General features: G+C 54.1%; 2 protein-coding genes across 8 annotated transcripts in view; both read right to left on the reverse strand.

Moving 5' to 3' along the window:
* RORC (RAR related orphan receptor C) overlaps nucleotides 1-6,218 on the reverse strand; it is a 25,598-nt gene extending 19,380 nt beyond the window's left edge. For 2 of the 7 annotated variants that reach the window (XM_067036253.1, XM_059040972.2), the window contains exons 1-2: nucleotides 6,067-6,183; nucleotides 3,801-3,830 (exon numbers count right to left, since the gene is read on the reverse strand). In XM_067036253.1, the coding sequence (XP_066892354.1) occupies nucleotides 3,801-3,830; nucleotides 6,067-6,130 (94 nt within the window). In that variant the 5' untranslated portion in view covers nucleotides 6,131-6,183. Of the gene's footprint in view, nucleotides 1-3,800; nucleotides 3,949-4,227; nucleotides 4,426-4,786; nucleotides 4,878-5,067; nucleotides 5,400-6,066 lie in introns of those variants that run through there. The other 5 variants (XM_067036256.1, XM_067036257.1, XM_067036250.1 and 2 more) reach the window with 5 other exon arrangements.
* Nucleotides 6,219-11,572: 5,354 nt separating this feature from the next.
* C2CD4D (C2 calcium dependent domain containing 4D) lies at nucleotides 11,573-12,667 on the reverse strand. Its single transcript, XM_059065328.2, has one exon. It carries the CDS (start codon nucleotides 12,644-12,646, stop codon nucleotides 11,573-11,575), a length of 1,074 nt encoding a protein of 357 aa, XP_058921311.1. The 5' UTR covers nucleotides 12,647-12,667.
* Between the last annotated feature and the right edge of the window lie 8,969 nt (nucleotides 12,668-21,636).

The following is a 21,636-nucleotide window of genomic DNA, read 5'->3' on the forward strand; positions in this document are numbered from 1 at the left end:
TTGAGGCTGGGGGTACCTCAGGCCTCAGGGGCATGGGACTTCCCTTTTCCTCCTTCACCCTGTGCTCTGAGAGGTCCTCTGTCTTCCCTTACAAGGGCGAGTTGCCCACCCCTGCTCTGCTAGAAGGCACAGGGACCCCAGACATCTGCCCACCAGCTGTTGGCCCATGGCTCCGGGCCAGGAAACGGGTGAAGCTGAGGGCTTTTTGCTCCCATCTCCACTGTCTGATCCTACTCATCAAAAAGGCATCTGAACCTGGGGTGGGGGTGGGGGGGTCTCTCTCTCTCTCTCTCTCTCTCTCTCACACACACACACACACACACAGACACACACACAGCACCCTGGCTGGATTCCACTTGGTCATCATGTTCCTGCATTGGGCAGAGAGCGTAATGGCTCAGAGGCCTGGATGCTGGGGTTCTGACCGCCTCTGCCTGCTGACCTGGCTTTACCCTCACTGTCCCACCGCTTCAGGTTACAGCAATTCCTCCAGACTCTTTTCTCACCCTTCTCTTGGGCAGTTTGGAGGCACGGAGGGAAACACTGCAATGGGAGCCAGGGGAGTGAGTTCAGGCTGCCTTTTAATTACCAACCTCCACCTACTACAGCTGTGTGATCTGGGGTGAAGCACTGGGCCTCTCTGGGTCTCAGTCTCTTTTTGTAAAATGAGGGGCAGGGTACCTCAGATACTCTTGGAGATCCTTTCCGGAGCCCATGACACAGGAGTTCCTCAATAGTCCCTTTACTGTGGCTGCTCTAAGAGAACTGCTCAGAGAGCGAGACTCCCAGACTATTCCACCCATCTCCCAACAGACCTTGGCCTTGACCAGGACACACCCTGCCAGGGAAGAGCACTCAGCTCTGCTCACACTGTTCCCAAGATGCCCGTCCTTTCCAGAGGGCCCCAGGCTTCCCCTCTCCCGGGTGGCCCATTCACTTACTTCTCATGACTGAGTCGTGGGCTTTGCCGCCTGGGCTCCCTGTCCTTCTCAGCGGGGGTGTTCCAGGGATGGGGCGCAGCTGGCAGTGGGGCTGCGGGCCGCGGCTCTGCACCTAGCTCTCCCCCAATGCTTCTGGGCGGGGGGTTTAAGATCTGTACCCCACAGGTGGCCGAGTGATAACCCCCCCAGCTCCACCCCCCCACCCCTCTGGGGTGTAGCGGGTAGGATGACAGGCGCCCCATGTGGCCAATCTGGGCCTGGGGCAGAGTGTGAGGGGCGGGGCAGCCAATCGCAGGGGGCGTTGGAAAATTCCAAAACCACAGGCGACAGACACACGCGGTAAAAGCTGTTTCCACCCGCCAGGGTAGTTCTGGCTGGGGAGCCGGAATGGAGCTCACGCAAGCCTGGGGCCAGGTCCCTACTCCCCCTCCCCTTGAGGATCCCAGAGCCTGACCCTCTTTGCCAGGTGACTCCAGGGACAGGGATATTTCTAGAGGTAAGTCACAGAATGTCTGCCTGGGGCCACCTGCGACCCTGTGGACTGCCAAGAGCCCAGCTCAGTGAGATGCAGTCTGGGAGGCTGCCCCACCATCTACCATGCTCACGCCCTCCCTACAGACACGGTGCATGCCCTGGGCTAGGGAATAAATGATAATAGTAGCAGTAATAATCATCAGACAAATGCCACTATCTGTAGGAGGGGTTAGTCCATCAGAAATTTCCTCAGGAGCAAAACTGCTGAAATTGGAATGCAGATGATGGTGATGATGATGATGATAATGCTTAGCCATATGCCAGAAATGGTTCTTAATGTTTTATGTGGATTAGCTAATCCTCAAAAAATACTTTATGTGGTAGGTACCATCATACCTATTTCAAAGATGAGGAAAGTGAGACACAGAGGGGTTAGGTATCTTGCCCAAGGTCACACAGCTAGTAAAGTGGTAGAGGCAGGATTCAAAATCAGGCATTTTGGCCCCAGATTCCACTTGAGGAATGGGAAGTTTTCTCTGGTTCAGGTCTGCTTACGAGGGTCTCCTGGTGTGCAAATCTCTCTGTAGAGTTTCTTGGCCTTGGGGTCCTTCTGTGGAGCCAGTCAACTTCAGAGGCTCTCTGAGCCTTATATCTGCTCTGTGGGGTACCTCATCCTCGGGGTTCCCTCTTCAGGATCCCTTAGTAATCAGGCCCCCCTCTTGGTCTGGGGGTCCCTCTCGGGTTCCTCCCTTCTTGGGGTTGTCTCGGACCCCCTTTGGGGGGCTGTCTCAATTCTGGAGCCCATTTTTCAGAGTCTCTGGGCCTGGGGGAGGTGTTCATCTCTCCTGGATTCTCTGGGCCAAAACTCCTAAGAGGTCTCTGATCTTGCCGGGACTCCACGACTCCTCAGCCTGGCACAAGCCTTTCCCCGCTGGCCTTCCTCGGGCTCTCAGGAGCTGTGCAGTGGGTTGGGGGAGGACACTCATCGGTGGGGGTGGGGTGAGGGTGTGGCTGCATGGGGCCAGTGGGTTGCGAAGGGGTAAGGGGGTGTGGTCCTGGCCGAGGTTTCTGCGGTAAGGTTTTAAGGGTAGGAATGGACTTGAGCCTCTTCCAGTTCCAGATGCTCCGAAAGTCCCCCATCTCCCCCCCACCCACATATGGTCCCTGGTCCTCACCTCCCCCACCGCCCCCGCGTCACTCCTTGACCCGCTTTCCTCCCAGGGCCCTGCTCAGCATTTCCGTGGGGCCCTGTGGCTAGGGGCAGGGGAGGCACCGATGAGGATTGTGCTGAGCAAAGCAACCCCCCCCCAGAAGGATGTAGCCTCCCGGTGGCCCCCCAGCCCCTGTCTGACCAGCTCAGGGAGGAGTGTGATGCTTTCGCCGTCTGAGATCTCTCTGCTTGCAACAGGGAGCTCTAGGCAGTTTTGACAGCAGGAGGAGCCACAGTGAGCTCTCAGGGGGAACTGGCAGGCAATCCAAGGGAGGGCCATAGAGAAATGCAGGTGGCTTCTCCCACCCCAGAGTTGTCCTCATCAATTCAAGGGTGCTTAGAAGGCCTTCCTCAGAGCACCCTCAGGCTGGTAAGGGCATGTGGATGGGACATGAGCTTTGAGACCAAGGTGCAGTGGGTGCATTTTCTGGGGGAGTAGCCTCTCCCATGAACTAGGAGGATAGATCTGATGTGCTGAGAGTTCCCTAGAGAGGATGTTACTTGCTAGTATCCATTGGGAAGTCCTTCCTGAGCTCTAACCCCTTTCTCACACGCTGTAGCCTCAGTCTTTCAGGGCCCCAGGACCCAGAGTGTTCCTATCTATGTGTTTCCTACAGAGATGAAGGCTTTCCTGCTCTCTAGCCCTGCACAGGCTGGCCCCAGGCTTGTTCACACCTCGGGATGTGTTAACCACCGAGATGAACACCAAACCTGGCTCTGCCTCCACAAAGCCTGGTGCAGGCTCCCGGAGTCCCTGAGGCCACCCTGCCTCCCCGTCTCCCCGCTGGCCCAGCTATCAGCTCCACCCCCTTGTGTCTCCTGTGCCTCTGTCCAGCAGCCTCCTCTCCTTCTACCATGGCCCGCTTTCACTGTTCTCTCCTTGTTTCTTTGCGATGTTCCCTCTCACTCTTCAGGTTTCTTTCTTACCTCTTCCGATTGCCCTGATCTTGAGGTTTCTTCACGTCTGCCCCTCCTTTCCCCATCTCCCCATCTCCCCATCTCCCCCATTTTTCTAGGCTCCACCTCCCTTCAGGCCCGGACATGTCTGCCCAGCTGCTCCATCTCTGTGCAAGACACGCTCCTTTCTTTTACACGGACCTCCCTGGAACCCTTGCTGAATTCTTTGCCATCTCTCCACGCCCCAGCACCAGTTCCTACCCCAATTCTCTACTCACAGGTGTGGGTCTTCTTTGCAGCCAGCAGCTCTGCGAAGAGAAGAGAGGGGATCAGGTCCAAAGGTTGAGGACCACGGAGGACCGAGAGACACTCCCCAATGCCCAGGCCCTCATCCCCATCCCCTTCCTTCCCAGCAGAACCTGCCATCTGAGGAGAAGGTAGGACCACCCTCCACGGCAACCCTCTCTTCACTGTCTGCCCTACAGTCACACGAGGCCTCTTCCAGGTCCTCAGAAGTGCCAGGCTCCTGACCACTCTGGGACTGCTCCACACTATTCCTTCTGACTGGAATGCCCCTCCCTTGTCCCTCCTCAATCTAGACAACTTCTCATCCCCCAGGTTCCTGATTATGTCTTTTCCTTGGAGAACTCCTCCTGCCTTTGGGCTTACACACTCAGCACAAGCATTTGAGTTCTTGGTACTCACCACATCATCTCACTGCTATAATTGTGAAATCTGTGAAACGGGGCTTTCCTGCTAGACAGTGAGCCACATGGAGGCAGGGACCGTGTCTGCCTTGTTCATCTTGTTATTCTGTTGTGCCTGCCCCTTAGAGGTGCACAATAAATACTCCGCGGCGGCCGGAGTTCAATCTCTTGGTTGCTTTTTTGTGCCTGAGAGCAGCTGGGAATTCCAGAGGTGTGGTGGTTGAGGGTAGGGGAGTGAGGATGTTAGGGGGAAGAGAAAGGGAGAGCTGCAAGCACAGACCCCTGCTATGCCTCCTGCAGGCTCTGGCTCCACTGGCTCACCAGCCTGCAGAGGACGGGAGCGCCCCCCCCCCTCCCGCCCCGCGCTGCTGTGTGTGGCTGGTCCAGGGGGAGGGCAGGCAGTAGGGAGCACAGGCGGGTTGATGTGAGGTGGGCAGGGAGGCACAGACCTCCAGAGGGGCAGCTGCTGAGGGGAAAGCCTTAGCTGGAGCATCGTTGGAGTGGGAAGGTGCATGTCATTCATTCATTCATATGGTTAGCTTTTATTAAACACCTACCAAGGGAGCCCCTGAGAAGAAGCTTCCCCTGCCAGGCCTTGGTGCATTTCTTACGTCCACACAGCGGCTCCTCACAGAGCACAGGGCCAGTCTTTCATTTCAGAAAACACTGCAGGTCTGCCTTATGCCCCTTATAGTTTCCCTAACCTCTGACTCTGCTCTCCTGTAGTTTTTTTCCTTCTACTTGTCCAGTCCTTGACACCCCCCGGCTTCCGTTCAACCCCCCCACCCCTCCCCCGCACACACACACGCTTTCTCTCTGCCCAGGAGATGCTCCTTACAAGCAGGCTTCCTCTGCTGGGCTGGGCGGGGGGTGGGCGAGTGGACTTGAAGGCCTGGGTTCTGCTGGGGGTAGGGTAGGGGGGAGGACTGCCCAGAGAGGGAGTGGCTCCATCCGGCCCCTCCTGCCTCCCCACCCATCCTGCCTGGCTCCACCCAGCTTCCTCCCTGACGTGGCACCGTCTCTTTGGCCTCCAGCCTTGCGCCTCAGAGCAGGCCTGGGGTAGGGGTGGTCCCCGTGCTTGCCCCGGCGGTGGAGTTCTTCCTACACCAGGTGGCCCTGCAGCTTTTCCCCTCAGCGCTCACACCTGAGCGAGCACGTGGCCCTGGGATCCTGCCGAGAGAGTCTCTGAGTTAGACCATCTGCGGGCCCAAGGACCCCATGAGGCTCCGTCCCCCGCTGCCCCTGGCTGAGTGCCCCACATTTTCTGCAGAAATGAGACCCCATCCCCCCAGGCCAGTGGGGAGGAATGTGCTGGGCTGGTGGGCAAGGGTGGTGGACAGGGTTCTATTGCTTTCTCCCTGACCCTTTGTCATCCCTAAAGGCAGGGCGGCTTCCTCTGCTGCTGAAAGAACAGAAGGAGGTGGAGTGGTCGGCCTCCCACTGCTGCCTGGGGTCCCAGCCAGATGAGCAGTGTCTGCCTTTTCTCCCAGGGGGCGCTCACACTTGGGATGTGGACCCTTCCTCCCTCCAGCTTCCCTGATTCTGCTCCCCTCTCCTCCCCCATCCCACCCGTCTCTTCCTTCTTCAGCTCTCCCCTTCTTTCCCCTCCCTGTCTCCCCCTTCCTATTTCTCCTCCTCTGCCAGGTCCCCAGCCCCTCCTCCCATTTCTCCTTCAGTCTCTATCCAGACCTGTCCCTTCTCACCGGCCTGCCTTCCCCTGCCGACTCATCTTTCTCTCCTTCTCTATTTGCTTGCCGCTCCTCCCTCCTCACAACCCGACCAGTCTCTTGCCATCTCTCCCTCTCCTCTGAACCTCCTGGCAGCCCCTTCCACCTGCCTGCAGGGCCGTAGGGCCTCTTACCCTGCGAGGCTCGGTGCTGTCTCTGTGGGGCCCTGTCCATGGGGCAACTCCCTTGGTGCCGTCCTTGCTGCCCTGGCTGCCCAGGAGGGCAGGGAGCAGGGCCCAGGGGAGGGAAGAGGGAGGAGGGAGGGAGCACCTGGCCCAGCATCAGGCAGGGGAAAGGAGTGGCTGGCAGAGCATCCTGGCATCAGGAGGGGACAAGGGGAGAGATGGGAGGAACAGAGTTTGGAGCCTTGAGGAGAAACAGGATAGGTGACGGGAAGGGGGCTAGCGTTTATCGATCACCTTTTGTGGTGCTGGGCCCTTTGCCCGTCACTTTATGTAAATCCGTGACTCTCTGCAATCCTCCCAGCGTCCACCATGAGGCCAGCATAGTTGCTCCAGATAACTATGTGATGCATATAAGCTAAGTGATGCTCAAAGATAGTCATGAGTTGCCCAAGGGCTTGCACAAGGACAGTAAGTGGCTGAGCTGTGATTTGAACCCAGGTCTTTGTGACTTTAGAATCATATGCTTTCTACTTGACCAAGACAGGTGACAGGAACAGGGGAAGTAGGGAGGAGAGAGATGAAGACGGGATGGCTTATTCGGGGGATGGTGCCTCTTCTACAGGATGAGGTCAGACTCATCTCCATGGTTCTTGGGTTCCTTGAGGCCTCTGCTTGCTTAGCCTCTGCCCTTTGCTGCCCTTCCCTAGAATTCCCTGGCTCCCTGATGCCTCCACATCCTCCTGGTCTGTTGGGGGCTGTGGGCAGGCCTGGAGGAGCATGCTGAGGCAGAGGAGCAATGGGACAGGACAGGAGAGGAGCCACGCTGCACTTCACTAGTTGTGGGAAGGAGACCCTCCCAGACTGGGCAGACCCGCGCTGAGGAAGGGCTCTGTGGAGAGCTCCAGGATACTGCTTCCGCGGGACCCGGATGCCACTAATCTCCTGCACAGCCTCGGCCCAGAGTTTGATTAGCTGGGCCTGGCTCTCCTGCTTACCCAACAGGCAGGCTGGCCAGAGGCCAGGCTGCAGTGGGGAGGCTCCCTGGCACCTCCTCCTGCTCTCACTCCCAGCTGGTAAACAGCAGAGCAGGAGCCAGCCGCGCCTCAGCCTCGTGACTGCAGCCCACTCCCCCCAGCATGGTGCACGCGGCATCTGGCGTGGAGAGGGCAGGCAGCTGTCCCTTCCCTCACCTGCCCTCTCATCTCACCATCCTGCACTCGTGCCCCACCCTGGAACCTCACGCTCCGCTACCATCAACACCTCCGTTCCTGGGTAGCTCCCAGAGACTCCGGAGGGCTGCAGCTTATGGGACAAAGATTAGAATTAGAAAAGGACTTTCCTGCTCCCAGGATTGTTGACAAGGGTGCAGGGAGTGAGGAAGAGTGGAGTGGAAACTTTGGGGGACCTTCCTGTACCGAGAGTCTGAGGGCGTGTATCTGTTCCTCTGAGATTCTGATTATCCCCGTGTCCTTTTGGTAAATGCATGGCCCACGCGTCTGTGTATACTTCTCTGCACAGAACAGGATGTTGGTCTGTTTTGGGGCTCAGCCCCTTGGGCAAGCTTGGAGTAAGAAGCAAAGCTCTCTAAAGCACCACCCAGGCCAGTGCCCAGCAGACAAGTAGAGCCAGCAAGAGGCAGAGGGGCAGAGTGCAGGGGGTGCTGGGGCAGTGTTGCTCTGCTGTCCCCTTCCCTGCCCACGATTGGCTTTGCTTCCTCTCAGTATCCTCTCTCTGTGTCTCTTCCTGCTAACCTCTCCATGCCTATGGCTCTTCTGTTTTCGGCACCTCGGTAGCTCATCCCTCTTTCTATTTTCTCCTCTTTAAGCCTCTCTTCCTCTGTGGCTCTGGGTCCCTCAGGATCCTTCTTGAGCTCCCAAGCATGGGCATGGAGTAGAGGCCGTGCAGAGCACCTGGGGATGGGCACTTGGCCCTGGTATCGTGCCAGACAGCCCTGCCCACCCCAGATATGGTAGGTCTGGCTGCCTCTCTCAGACATGCCACTTCGTGCCACTGTATAAGGTGGGGAGGAAGTGACTGGTGGTTGGGAAGACAGGGTCCTGGCCTCTAGGCCTAAGCTAGTCTCATGCTTCCCAGACATTCTCATATCTCTACGCCTTCCTTACCCTAAGCATGGATGGCTGGTGTTCTTTCTCCCTGGGGCAAGTAGGTACCCTGATCATCCTTTTCGGAAGTGCCCCCCTCATGCCTACACTTCCTCCCTCTTGCTCTAATCACAGCTGCTTTTCTGGAGGAATCAGTCCTTTCAGAGCAGGGCAGTGGTTATTTCCTCCCCCAATACATTCTCACATTCTTATGCTAGGAAGAGGCTGATAGGGATCAGAGAATCAATTCACCCACCAAGTTCCCTTATCAGGGGAATCTGAACGCCAGGGGCAAGCAACCTGGGGGTGTGGAGGGTGGTGGTGGTGGCTTGGAACTGGGGAGCAGTTACCAACTTCTTCCCTTCCTTTCCACCCCCTAGACCACAGAAACCACTTAAAGCTCGTGCAAGCCTGCCCCTCCTGGGAGGGCCTGGGGTGTAAAGGTGGAAAGTTTGTGAGGCCTGGGCAGCCTGCATGCCACATACCACCTCAGCTCCATCCTTCGAGGGCCACCCACTCTGGGAGGCCGGATCCAGTGATTAGGAACACCTTCCTTTGTGTCCTTCCTAAGAGGTCCATGCCTGGGGAGACCTCAACCCACCAGAGGGACTCAGGGAGGGGGCACGGTCCCCTCAGCCGTTAAAAAAAAGGACATCTCCGGCTCTATAAACATCTGTAGATCTCACAGTCACCACCCCTCCCCTTTCCTGTTACAAAGGCCACTGTGGGTGGAGGGACCAGTGGGAGTTTGACCTCAGCTCCTGGCCCTGAACTTTCCATGTGACCCTGCCTGTAGCACTCATCTGTCAATTAACATTTGTGGTCATTTAGACTTGGACGTAGCAAGGAGGGAGAAAATCAGAGCAGGAGCTCTGATTTTTGGAGCCGAAAGACAGGTAAGAATGTAGCCTACTATTAGTCTGCAATGACCACATTGTTAAAAAGGGGACAGTAATATCTGTCCAGGCTTGTGTCTGTGAACATGCTTTGAGGCCAGAGCAGTCTGCACACAGGAGAGGTTCTTATGACCTTATTTGCCCCGGGGCCTGCTTCTGTGGCTTTAGTTTAGCCTGGAAGTTCCTCCAGGGACATTGTGGTCCCCATGGGGGGGTGGGGAGGGGGAGGGTCACAGCTGTGGATACTGAGTGAACTGCTCCTGACTGGAGTGGACTTGAATTCTCACCTTGCGGGCCTCCTCTGAATGGCAGGTGAGGTAGGAGGTCTGGATGGAGCCACAGTCCTAAAACTTCCCTGCAGTCAGGGCTGATCCTCAGGCAAGTTTACTTAACCTCTCTGATCTATCTTCTCAGTAAAATGGTAACAGTACCCGCCTTACTGAGTGGTTGCAATGATTAACTGGCATAACAATAAAGTACTGTACCTACTGGTACAAAGTACTGTGGTTAAAAAGGGATGTTTCGGTCCCTCCCTCCCTCTTTCCATTCTTACAATCTTCCTTTCTTCTCCTTGTCTGACTCCCTTCCTGATCTCTCTCCTGCTTTATTTTTCTCTAGAACATATTACCAGGTGACATTTCTACATTTTACTTATTCATTTTGTAAACTGTCTGATCCCTGTGTCTGTTTTGATCACTGCTGTATCTGATGCCCAGAACCTCCTGGCCTTCCCTAAGTATTTGTTGAAGGACTGCATGAATGAAGGGTAAATGGCCTCTACTTCTCTTTCCAGCTACTTTCAAATGGGCATCAAATCTAGTTACTCACCAAAGGTTGTTAGGGGAGGATTGGGACTGAGGTAGGACAGTACTAGGGATAGAGCTGGACCTTTGGGTGGACTTCACAGGCTGAAAAGATTGGAGAGCTATCATCCTGGGGAAGGAAGTGACCTGACTGGGAGGTGGCAGCTGGCGCTCAGGGATATTACAGTGAGGTGATTAAGAACCCAGATTCTAAGGCCAGACTCTCTGGGTTTGAATCCTAGTGCTACCCCTCATTGGATGAGTAAAACCCAAGGTTACACTGGATAAAAATATTAGCAATAGTACTTAACCCTCAATGGGGTTGTAGGCAAGTTGTTGGAACAGTTCCTTGCATGGCGATTTTCTTGGCGTAGCTGTTAGCACTTAATATTATTTGATCAATGCTACCACCTAGTGGACATCTGGAGCAAGATTTCCCTGGCCTGGGGGGTTGAGGGTGGGATGGGGAGGGACCTAATCAGGGGAGGGAGAAGGAACCGAGGGTGCTCTGAATGCAAGTGTGTGTGTGTGTGTGTGTGTGTGTGTGTGTGTGTGTGTGACGCTAGCATTACACATGCTGAGGTTTATCTAGATCCAGCAGGCTTGGCCCTGGTTAGGGCCACCAGGCAAAATGAGAAAGGGGGAGGGAGAAAGAAGTTGGGTTGGCACAGCACCTCCCTTCCTCCCTCCCTCTCCCCCTCCCTTCTTTCCTCCTCCAAGTCTGGCCTAAGCCAAGAGGAACCAGCTCCAGGGAAGGTGGGGGAGAGAGAAGAAGGTCACTGCTGACGTCAGGGACATTCAGGTAGGAGGTAAACACAATGTGACCTACATTTATCCATTTTTCACATTCTGCCCCTACTCACTGGGGGAGCCTTTTCTGAGCACCCCTGAGAACAGCTCTCACAGTCCAGTGGGACCCCCTCCTCCCCCAGGACCTCAGTCCCTGGGACATTCTATCTTGGTCTTTCATTACCCAAGCACTGTTCTAGCTCCTGGCTCCAGCTTTACCCCCAAGGGTGGCACAGGTGTGGAAGGGACAGACAAGAGAGAGGACACCTAAAGGCAGAGTGTGCTAGTCTTAACATCCACTGACTCACTCCCAAGACACGGAAATTTCATCTCTCTTCAGAACAGATGGTTGGGGTGATAGATGGGTGGGGTAGTGCTGCTTTCCCCTGTGCAGCCCCAAGCAACCCCCAGCGGAAGGTGGCTTATGCTGGTGTCAGTCACAGAGTTTTTTTCTGGAGTGACTCAGTGATTGGAGGGCGCCCTGAAGGGGTAGGGACCTTGCTGAACAGAGAACCTAGGACCTACTCAGGCCAGACCTACTGAACTAGTGTCAGGGTCTCTCAGGAATGGAGCCCAGGATTCTTTCTGCATATGTTTATCAAGCTCATCCAGGATTTCTGATGTCTGGCTATTGTGATGCTCATTCAGGTTTGAGAACCACTGCTTAAGGTCTGCTCCAAATCAGACAACTGAATGAGCTTCCTTCATCCCGTGTACGGCCAGGGCAGACGGAAGAGGGTAGGCTGCCGATCTGAGAGCGTAGAGTGCCAACAAGTGGGAGAGATACCGCTAGAGACAAACAGATATTTTATTAGCAAAAATAAATACATGCCGGGCAGATGGAAAGAATGAGGACTGCAGACCCGGTGGAGACCTCCTGAGGAAGAGACAGTCTCTCAGGCTATGGGCTGAGATGGGCAGGCTCCAGGGAGGCTCCGGGACCTAGCCCGCCACGCAGGGGGGGCAGCAGGGCAATCAGGGGCGTCTCACACTCCCCTAGCAGCACGTCCCTGTGGAAGCCTGCTCCCCTGTCCAGCACCTTGGCCCTCAGACTGTGGGCGGCCAGGTCGGGCGGGCCGAGCCCGTCGAAGAAAAAGTCCTCATTGAAGATGGGGTTGGCGCTGCATTTGACCACGCGGCTCCGCTGGCCCCGCGCCCGGGCGCGCGGCCGCAGCCTCACCACCACGTAGCAGCCGCCGCCGCCGCCGCCGCTCCCGGGGCCGGCCCGCGACGCGGGCAGGCCCTCGGCGCTCACCAGGCGCAGCCGCAGCCGCCCCGGCCAGGCCTGGTACTCGGCGGAGAGCCGCAGCTGCCCGCCCAGGGGCTCGAGGTGCAGCACGCTCTCCTTGGCCGGCCGCAGCTGGCGGCACAAGAAGTCGAGGTGGAAGAGCGGCGGCGTGGGCCGCCCCGTTCGGCGCGGCGCGTACGGGCTGGTATTGGCCGAGCTCGCCTCCTCCGGGGACAGCGAGCGCGGCCTGGGCGGCCGGGGCCGGCCGGGGCCTGGCCGCGGCGAGCCAAAGGGTGACGAGTCGGGCGATGGCGACGAGGCCGTGTCGCTGTCGGGGGCCCGGCAGAGGCGCAGGTCCGGGTAGGAGTCGTGCAGCCTGGACTGCGCGGGGGGCAGCCCCCCGGCGGGGGCGGGCGGCGGCGAGTGGAACAGGGACTCGCGTCGGCGCGTGTGCGGGCTCTCGGGCAGGAAGGCCCAGCCTTCGCGGCCCGCCAGGTGCGGCAGCGAACAGGACGCGGGGAGGCCGCGACCGCCCGCGTCGCGCCCGCTGAGGGGCCCGGCACCGCCTGGGTCGGGGAGCCGAGGCGGGATGAAGAACTGCGGAATGCGATCGGGGGTGAGGACGTTGGGACAGGCGCGAGCCAGCGGGCACGGGGTGCGGCGCTTAGGAAACAGGCCGGAGGACGCCCACCAGGCCCTGGGCTCCGCGGCCCCCACCCGGTAGCCAGCTTTCTCCAAGAGCCACATGCGGTGGGGTGGGGGTCTGAAAGTCCAAGTTCCACGAGGCCGAGAGGGTCCAAACCCAGCGTCTCAGGTGGAGGCCTGGACAAGGAAAGCAGGAAAGCCCAAGGTGGGTGATGCTGCAAACGAACACCGGGTGGTCTGCCGCCGTGCCCTTCTTTACGGGCCCACGGGATGCACAAGCCCCTGTTTGAGCGGGGTGGGGGGAGGATGGGGAAGGACAAAGGGCGGCAAAGTCTGGGGGTCCGGGGAGAAATAGAGGGAGCCCAGGGCTAGACAGTCACATTTTCCGGATCAGGCCTCGGACATCCGAGTACACAGGCTCTCCCATTGCTCCCACTGGTACTGAAGATGTACGCCCACTTCAGGGTTAGAAGGCCTAACACACCCACTAGAAGCCTAGACTCCTATTAGGAGAATAGAGTAACACCCTCATTAACAAAAGGTCTGTAGCCGCAGACACCGACCCGGGTTTGGAACCCCCGCACATATACACTCTCCCCCTGAAGAGACACCGCGGCCCTTGGAGGGTTCACCCCGTTCTCCCATACCCATTCCAGAAGACTAAGGCTCTCCTCCAGGGTCTGATCTGGCGCCCCTTGAGACCACCCCCCTTTCCCCAGCACCCCATCCCTGCAGGCTGCACTCCCGGGCGGCGCCGCAAGCTTCTCCAAGGCTGAGCCATCCTTCGGCCCTAGCCACACCTGCCTCCTCTTGCTCCTTCCTCGCCTTCCCGAGTCGTTCCAGGCCAGAAGCAGACTCACTGCACACTTGGCTGCTGCCGCCCTGCGAGCACCTAGGGCCGGTTCAAGGAGATGCACCTCTCGGGAGCACAGAATCCCACCCCTCCTAAAGCCCTGACTGTTCCGCTCCCTGCGTCCCAGCCCTACCGCATCCTGAGTTCTGCCTCGCGGGCCCAACCATTGGGCTGCCCCTCCCACTCTCCACTCCCTTTCTCCCTAGGAAACCAGTGAGCACAAAGGCAGCATTGATCCTCTGCCACCCGCTGAGCTGACTCCGGGAGGCCCCGCCGCCAGCGGGCGCTTACCGCACCCCCTCGCCGCACCTCAGGGAGCGCGCTGTTCCGACTTTCTGCCTGGGAGTCTGATCCCACGGCAGCAGGCTCGGTCAGGCGTCCAGAGTGCAGGCCTCCCCGGTGGGCCGCCTCTGGGTCCTGGCCTCTGGCTAGGTGGCGTTCAGAGCCCGGAGGGGAGCAGCTTCCTTTCCAGCTTGCTACCCCAGCCCAGTCCCGGGAGGAGCTGGCAGGGGCCTCCGTTGCCTACGTACAACCTCTTTTCCTGGATAAACAGAGCTCTGTCTTTGCGGCCATCAGGCCGGCCTTCTTAACTCCTTCCTTCAGGTTGCTAGCAGCAAGCCAGCCCTGTGCCCTGGGGCCTTCTCTGCTGGGCCCCGGCTGCTTGGGAGTTGGGGAGGGCTGCAGTGGAAAGGGAGACAGCCATTAGTGGGCAGTGGTCTCCATCCCTTAATGCTAAGCTGGCCCCACCCAGCCCTCCTAGGTGAAAGCCACAGCCACTGCGACACAAATGGTAACTTCTGCAAAGCCCTCCTTGCTGGAATCCTGCCTTGGCCCCTATTGTTCAGTTCTGGAGACATCCTAGTTGCTCCCAGAGAGTGATTTGTAGTGACTGGTTCTCTCAATTACACTGGACCAGGGAAAAGGGACCAAGCTCGAAATTTCTGGACATAGAGACACTGAGGACAGAGCTATTTCCATCAGTGAGTCAAGGTCAGGCTGTGTCCACCCGCCCCCCATCCTTGTCAGAAGTGTGTTAAACTGTAAACATGGAGGATGTCTCCCCCTTCCTTCCCCTCCCTGAAGGCAGATCCTAGGAGACACAGGCCACCACTGACAAGATGAAACCATCAACTGTACTCCAGGCACACTCACTATCCTTCATTCACTCCTTAGGATGTTTGCATAAGCTATTTTCTCTTCTAGGACCACTTCCCCTTCACCCTTCAGATCTGGAGGTCCTCATTGACATGCTCCCATTGAAATTAGGGGGTTCTCTTGTCTACTTTCACAGCATCCCATACTTTTCCTTTATGGTACTGTTCACAGTTTTGTTTTGTTTTTTTCTGTGATTATTTAATGTCCTCCTCCCTTAGCAGACTGTAAACATCACAAAGACAGTGCTTAGAACAAGGCAGGTGCTCAAGCAGGATTGTTGAATGGATGAATGACATTAAGCAGAATTGTGTCTGAATTAGTTCATTTATCCCTTCATTGTGCTAGGTGCTGGGGAGACATAGAATGGGGAAGCAGACAGGCAATAACGACAGCAACAAGACAAATTGTGAAATTCAGGAAACAAGATGATTATTCTGACATCTGACACTTGAGGGTATTAGGGGAGCAAATGTTTTTTTATGGAGATCCCTGGTGGCACGCAGACCCTCCAATCCTGTGGCTGCTGACTCAGCTCAGCCCTGGTGTCATTTCTGGGGAGGGTGGTCTGTGTGGAGTGCTGCAGCCAAGAACTCACAGCTGTGGCATCCGTCAGGTGGGTTGGAGATCTTAGCTCTGGGACTTACTAGCTGTGTGACCTCTGGCCTGTAACTTAATCTCTCTGGGGTTCACCTTTCCCATCTGAAAAATGGAGAGAAAATACCTAACTCTCAGAGTTGGCATGAAGATTAAATAAGATCACACATGCGCATCAGTTAGGCTGACTTCTGCTAAAAGTACATGAAAAGAGAAACCCCACTTCAATCTGACTTGACAATAAGGACATTTTTGTCTTCTATGATAAGCAGTCCAGAGGAAGGGTAGGATTTAAGGAAGTTTGATTCTGTGGCTTCATTCATTCATCTGTAGTTATTGACTACCTACTATGTGCCAGGCACTGTATACTACACTCTGGGGATATAGCAGTGAGAAAACAGAGAAATCTTCTGGCTAGATGGAGTTTATACTTTAGTAGGGGAAGAAAGACCACAGACAAAAATAACTGAGTAAAAAATACAGTTTATTAGATGGAAATCACTGTTGCGGAGAAAATTAACTTAAGGGAGGATCATAGAGGGTGTCAGGAGAGCATGCAATTTTAAATAGTGTGGTCAAAGATGGCCACCTTGAGACTGTTAACATTTCAATAGTGATATGAAGGAAGGAGGAAGGATATCTGAGGGAAAAGCATTCTAGGCAGAAGCAATGGAAATGCAAAGACCCTGAGGCAGAAGTATGCCTGGAGTGTTCAAGGAGGCGAAGAGGCCAGTGTAGCCGGAACCGAAGGAGTGATGGGGAAGTGAGGTCAGAGAGAGCAGGGCCAGACTCTCTTGGGGCTTGTAGCATTGGTAACAATTTTAGCTTCTCCTTGTGGTGAGCTGAGTGATATGACTTGACTTATGCATTAAAAGGGTTGCTCTGGTGGCTGCGTTGAGAATAGAATAAAAGGGGTAAGGCCATAAGTAGGGAACTCAGGAGAATATTGACATATCTTGGCACAAGAGGATTGGGGCATGGATCTGTGTTGTGGTAGTCAGTTTCTGGATATATTCTGTAGATAGAGTCAGTAGGATTTCCTGATGGATCCATCCCCATTTAAGAGAAAGAATTATCCGAGGTTTTTGGCCTAAACAACTGGAAGAATGGAGCTTCCATTTACTGAGAGGGGGAAATATCAGGAGCTCAGTTTTAGATCTGTTAAACGAGATGTCTGTTAGACCTCTAAATGGAGATGTTGAGTAAGCAGTTGGATATATGAATCCGGAGCTCAGAGGAGAGGCCCAGACTGGAAGTATAAATGTGGGCACCAAGAGAAATGTAGATGGAATTTAAAGTCACAAGTCTTGATGAACTGAAGGTAGAAAAGAAAAAGGATCCAAAGACCGAGTCCTGGGTGCCCAACAGTTAGAGTGGGAGAGGAGGAGGAACCAGCTGTGCCAGATGCTGTGGGAAGGTCCGATAAAATAAGGACTGAGAGTTGACCATTGGATTTAGCCCTGCAGAGTCATTAGTGACTTTGACAAGACCAGTTTCAATGGAGTGGTGAAGGCAAAAGCCTGATTGGAGTGGGCTTGAGAAAGAATAGAAGGAAGAGAGCAAAGACAACTCTCTGGAAGAGTTTGCTAAAAGAGTAAGGAGAAGTGGGGCAGTGGCCAGAGAGAGAGTAGAATCAAGAGAAAAAATTTTAAATGACAGAAATGTGGTATGTTTGTTGATGGGAAAAATCAAATAGAAAAGGAAAACTGATAATGCAGAAGAGACGAAGGAGAATATTTGGAGCGATATTGCCAAGTAGACTAGAAGAAATAGGTGTCATGCATAAGAAATAGTGCTAAGGGTGGTCCCCTGCCTGCTGTGTGAACAGTTCACCCACAGTTACTGGAGGGGAAGTAGAATAAATTGGTAGAGGTAGTAGGTGGAGAGATGTGGTCGTGGGAGCTTGCTCTTTCTGAGTGCTTCTAGTTTCTCAGTGAAACAGGAAGCAAGGTCTTTCGCTGAGAGTGATGATGGGGGAGGAGGTGGTGCTACGCATTTGAGTAGAGAGGACCAGGAATGAAACAGTCACCTAGGAAAGCAGGAGAGTGAATGATCTAGGAAACTGCAGGATGACTGCTGGGCAGTATCACCAGGATGACTGCAGGGCAGTATTACGGGCCCACTTTAGGATAGCGATCTAGACTTTAAAGTGAGACCGGACAGCAAGGTTGTGTGGGTTTTCTCCAGCTGTGTTCAGCTGTGCAGTGCGCTGGGGGAAAATGGGCAGAGATTTGGATTTGGCCAGGATTATGCTCAATCTTTGACAGTCCATTTTCCTCGTTTCTCTTGCCTTCCATTTCCTTCTCTTGGTGGATGTTAAATTAAGGATGCACACGAGGGTGTACAGCAGTAGGATTGAAAACTGCAGATAATCCACAACCTGGCTGTATTAGTTGGGGTCTGGTGAGGAAAACAGCAGTTGCTAGATGGTTCAACAGAGGGAGTTTGACACAGGGAATTTGTTACCAAGGTGGTAGAAGAACAAAAAACGCAAATAGGAAGGTGGGGACTGTCTAACAGGATCTGTAACCATGGAGACACAGCCGCTACTTGAGTTCCCTCCCAAAACAGAGAAGGGGAGACATACTCTTACATCTCTTTACTTCCAACCTTCCAGTCTGCCACAAGAGCCTTCCAAAGCCAGATGACAAAGGAGACCGGGAAATGTAGATTGTAGGCACTAGCCATCTGCAGTCTAAGGCAGAGTAGGGGAAGGATGGGGATCTGAGAGCAATCAGGCAAATGACTGACACACTGGGTAGCCAAACAATAAGACATCAGACCAGGAACTTGGAGATCACCTCATCTACTCTTTCATTTTTATAGAGCAGGAAACAGACCCAAAAAGAAATGATGGCCAAACAGTAGCAGAGTTGAGACTAGAACCCAGATCTTGTATCTTAAAGAGCACTGTTCTTTCTTGTACCCCAGGGGTCTTCATAATTGAGCAGAGGTTCTCCCTTGAATGAGGACCCAGGGTGTGGCCTCCTCACCTCTTCCGGCACGACTGTTGCCACTCAAGAACTATGTAGGTGGACTTCCCTGGTGGCGCAGTGGTTTAAGAATCTGCCTGCCAATGCAGGGGACACGGGTTTGAGCTCTGGTCTGGGAAGATCCCATATGCCTCAGAGCAACTAAGCCTGTGCGCCACAACTACTGAGCCTGCGCTCTAGAGCCCGCAAGCCACAACTACTGAGCCCGCCTGCCATAACTACTGAAGTCCATGCGCCTAGAGCCCATGCTCTGCAACAAGAGAAGCCACCGCAGTGAGAAGCCCGCGCACTGAAACGAAGAGGAGTGCCTGCTCAGTGCAACTAGAGAAAGCCCGCGTGCAGCAACGAAGACCCAATGCAGCCAAAAGTAAATAAATAAATAAATTAAATAAATTAATTTTTTTAAAAAAAGAAAAAGAACTATGTAGGTGACCCAGGGCCTTGACCTCCTTTTTCTCGCCAGTGCCATTGTAGAGGGACACTTAGAGGACTGGGCAGTACAGAGTGCTTTCCTGGGTTCAAGCCAGATGAAGAGACACAGAGGGGACAGACCTTTCCTCCAGGTCGACAGACAACTGCTACAAGAATCCCTGGGCTTTTCGACTAAATTGTCCTGTGTCCTTGAGCGGTGGCCTCAGGCAGCGTGACTTGGCCACCAGTGCTCACTGTAGGTGCTGGCAGGTGATAGGGTTGGTGATGTACTGTGTCTTGCAGCTCTGGCTCCTCACCCAGGACCTGTGATAAGTGACCTAACTCTGTGGTCTTAGTTTCAGGAAGACCTTAGGGGCCCCTTCTTTTAAGAGCTGGTATGAACTATTGATGTCCCTTGCCTTCTGGAACTGGTTGGTCTTACAGTTGGCTTATTCACTCTTTGGTTTCTCTTGGCACTTGATACAGACATTTGGAGAACACATATCCTTCAAGCAGAATAAGCTGATTCAAGCAGAATAACCTGCCACATTTGCCTGGATGGCCTGTTGGATTCCACCCCATCTACCTATGTAGTAGCTGTAATTCCAATGAATGCACTACATATGGAATTGGTTTTTAAAGTGTGGAGGCAGAAACTCCCCTTGTTTCTGCCTAGAAAGCTGCAATACTTGGCCTCCTGGGAGAAGAGAGGCATCTGTCAAAGCCCTCGACACTAGATAAGTATTCCAGCAGCTGATGACCTCATTCCCCTTACCAAGATCCCTGCCTGCCCACTTGGCCTTCTCCAGTCAAGGCTGACACTCACAGCCTGGCTGTGGGGCCTTGCCTGAGAGCCTCCTACCTCTGTAGATTTCCAGCTTTTGCCTGTTTCTGTTAGAAGCTGGCCCCAGTAGAGAAGTGACAGTGTGCATCCAACCTCTGCCATCCTCAACACATGACTTCCAAAGTCATCCTGGGTGTTGACTTTTTTGCGGTACGTGGGCCTCTCACTGTTGTGGCCTCTCCCGTTGCCGGGCACAGGCTCCGGACGCACATGCTCAGCGGCTATGGCTCACGGGCCCAGCTGCTCCGTGGCATGTGGAATCTTCCCGGACCAGGGCACGAACCCACGTCCCCTGCATCGGCAGGCAGACTCTCAACCACTGCGCCACCAGGGAAGCCCTCCTTCATTTTGTTGACTGCATAGGAAGGATAGAATATATTTCCCTTCTTCTCTTGGAAGTGTTTAAATGAAGATTAGGTCCTTTTTGACCATGAATAAAGGACAATATGTTTTGGGTATACACTGATTTAGACTCTGGGCTTAATAGGTTATCAAAGGCAACTGTGAAAGCACAGGAGAAAGAGTTCTTATGTGAGTATATGGGGGAGAGCATAGTTGGCTGCCATAAGATTTCTTGTTATGGCCTCTAGTAAGTCTCCCATTTTTGGAGGGCACTGGATCAAGTGCCTTCAAATCCACGTCAACCAATCTTTTGCTCGTTATTCAAGACTGATGGCTTAGGAAGTGTGTGGTCTAGTTACTAGAAAGAGAACCTGATCCACCCACCTCTCCACCACTGCTGAATCTGTGTCCAACTCTCTGACCCTGTTCCATGCCACAAAAACTTCCTTCTCTCTGATCCCCTGAATCCCCAGCCCTAGTCCCAGGTCCTGGAATCTTAGCTGAGGCCTGAACTTGAATTCTTCATTTGTCAGGATGAGGGTTTGGACACAGACCCATCCGTCCTCTGCTTATCCTCCTTTCAAACTGAGGCAGTGGCTGCTAGCTACTTACCAAACCGATTTCTCTTTCTTCTACAACATATAGTTAGATCATATTTTCCAGCCAACCTCCCTTGCTGTTTGGTGGGGTCTTGTGACTGAGGAAACACTTTGAACTAAACCTCCCTTGTTATTCTCTCTTCTGGCAACTGGATGTCAACACCCAGGATGACTTTGGAAATCATGTGTTGAATCATGCTTGTCAGTCAGGTTCCTGAATGACTGCTAGACACCAAAAGTTGGACTTTGTGTGAGTGAAAAGTACAGTCTATTTAAGATATAGGTTAGATTATGGAGATGTAAAGGTTTATCTGTTTCAGCATTTGGCATTACCATACCTAATAATAAAATCCTTTATGACATGTCACTTGGAGCTCTCATTCTTTAGTAAAACTCCTCTAATCTTTGACCTCTTCCTGGACATCCCCTCCACCTACTGGGCTTGATGGAATCCTGCCTATCCCTGTGGAAGCTGCTCAGTTTCCCACCACTCTCCTCTGCAGGCCCAGAGGAGGTACAGTCTTCTCCTGGGTGGCCATTGCCTCCTCCAGTCCATTGTTCTTCCCCCTCACATCAAACCTTTCCTTCTTAGAAATGTGCACCAGCCATGTTGCTCTTTTCCCTCCTTTACCACTGTTCTCACCTGACTCGTCCGCCATTGCCCTTGGGTCTTGCCGTCTGGTTCACACCTGCCTTTCACTCCAGGTTGGTGCCACTCCAGATACCTGCTTTTCACCAGCAGCTGGGCCTTCAGCATGCCTCAGCCCACATGTACTTGGTCAGTTTGTTTTCCTGACCCCCACCGTGACTTATCCAAATCATTGCCCTTCCTCCGGACCTCTTTCCCCACTGATGGCCTTGCCTCCTATTTCACTGAGGAAGTCGAGGTGCTCTGGCATAGATCCTGGTGACTTTCCATCCTGCTCTGCACCCCCCCACTTCTTCCTTTTGGTCTCAGTGTCATGTTGATGCTGTCCTGTGACTGCTGTCTCCACTTGTGCTCTTCATCCATCTCGAAGACCATATAGCTGTTCTGTTGGATAACACCTCTCTCTCTCCTAGGGTTTCAGCCTCTCTCCACTGACTCCTTCCAAAACAACTTATAAATATACTCAAATCTCTTTCTTTAAATAACATAACAACAACAACAAAATTCCTAGAAAGAATCATCTAGCTTCACTTTGTCATTGCCATTCATTTTTTCATCCACCATAATCTGGATTTTGTTCCCACCTCCTGGCAAAGAAGACCACCACCTTCCTCTCTGCCGGGTCCAGAGGCCTCTTTTTAGTTCCCATCTG

This window comes from Kogia breviceps, chromosome 1, assembly GCF_026419965.1.
Source record: "Kogia breviceps isolate mKogBre1 chromosome 1, mKogBre1 haplotype 1, whole genome shotgun sequence".
NCBI classification, from domain to species: domain Eukaryota; kingdom Metazoa; phylum Chordata; class Mammalia; order Artiodactyla; family Physeteridae; genus Kogia; species Kogia breviceps.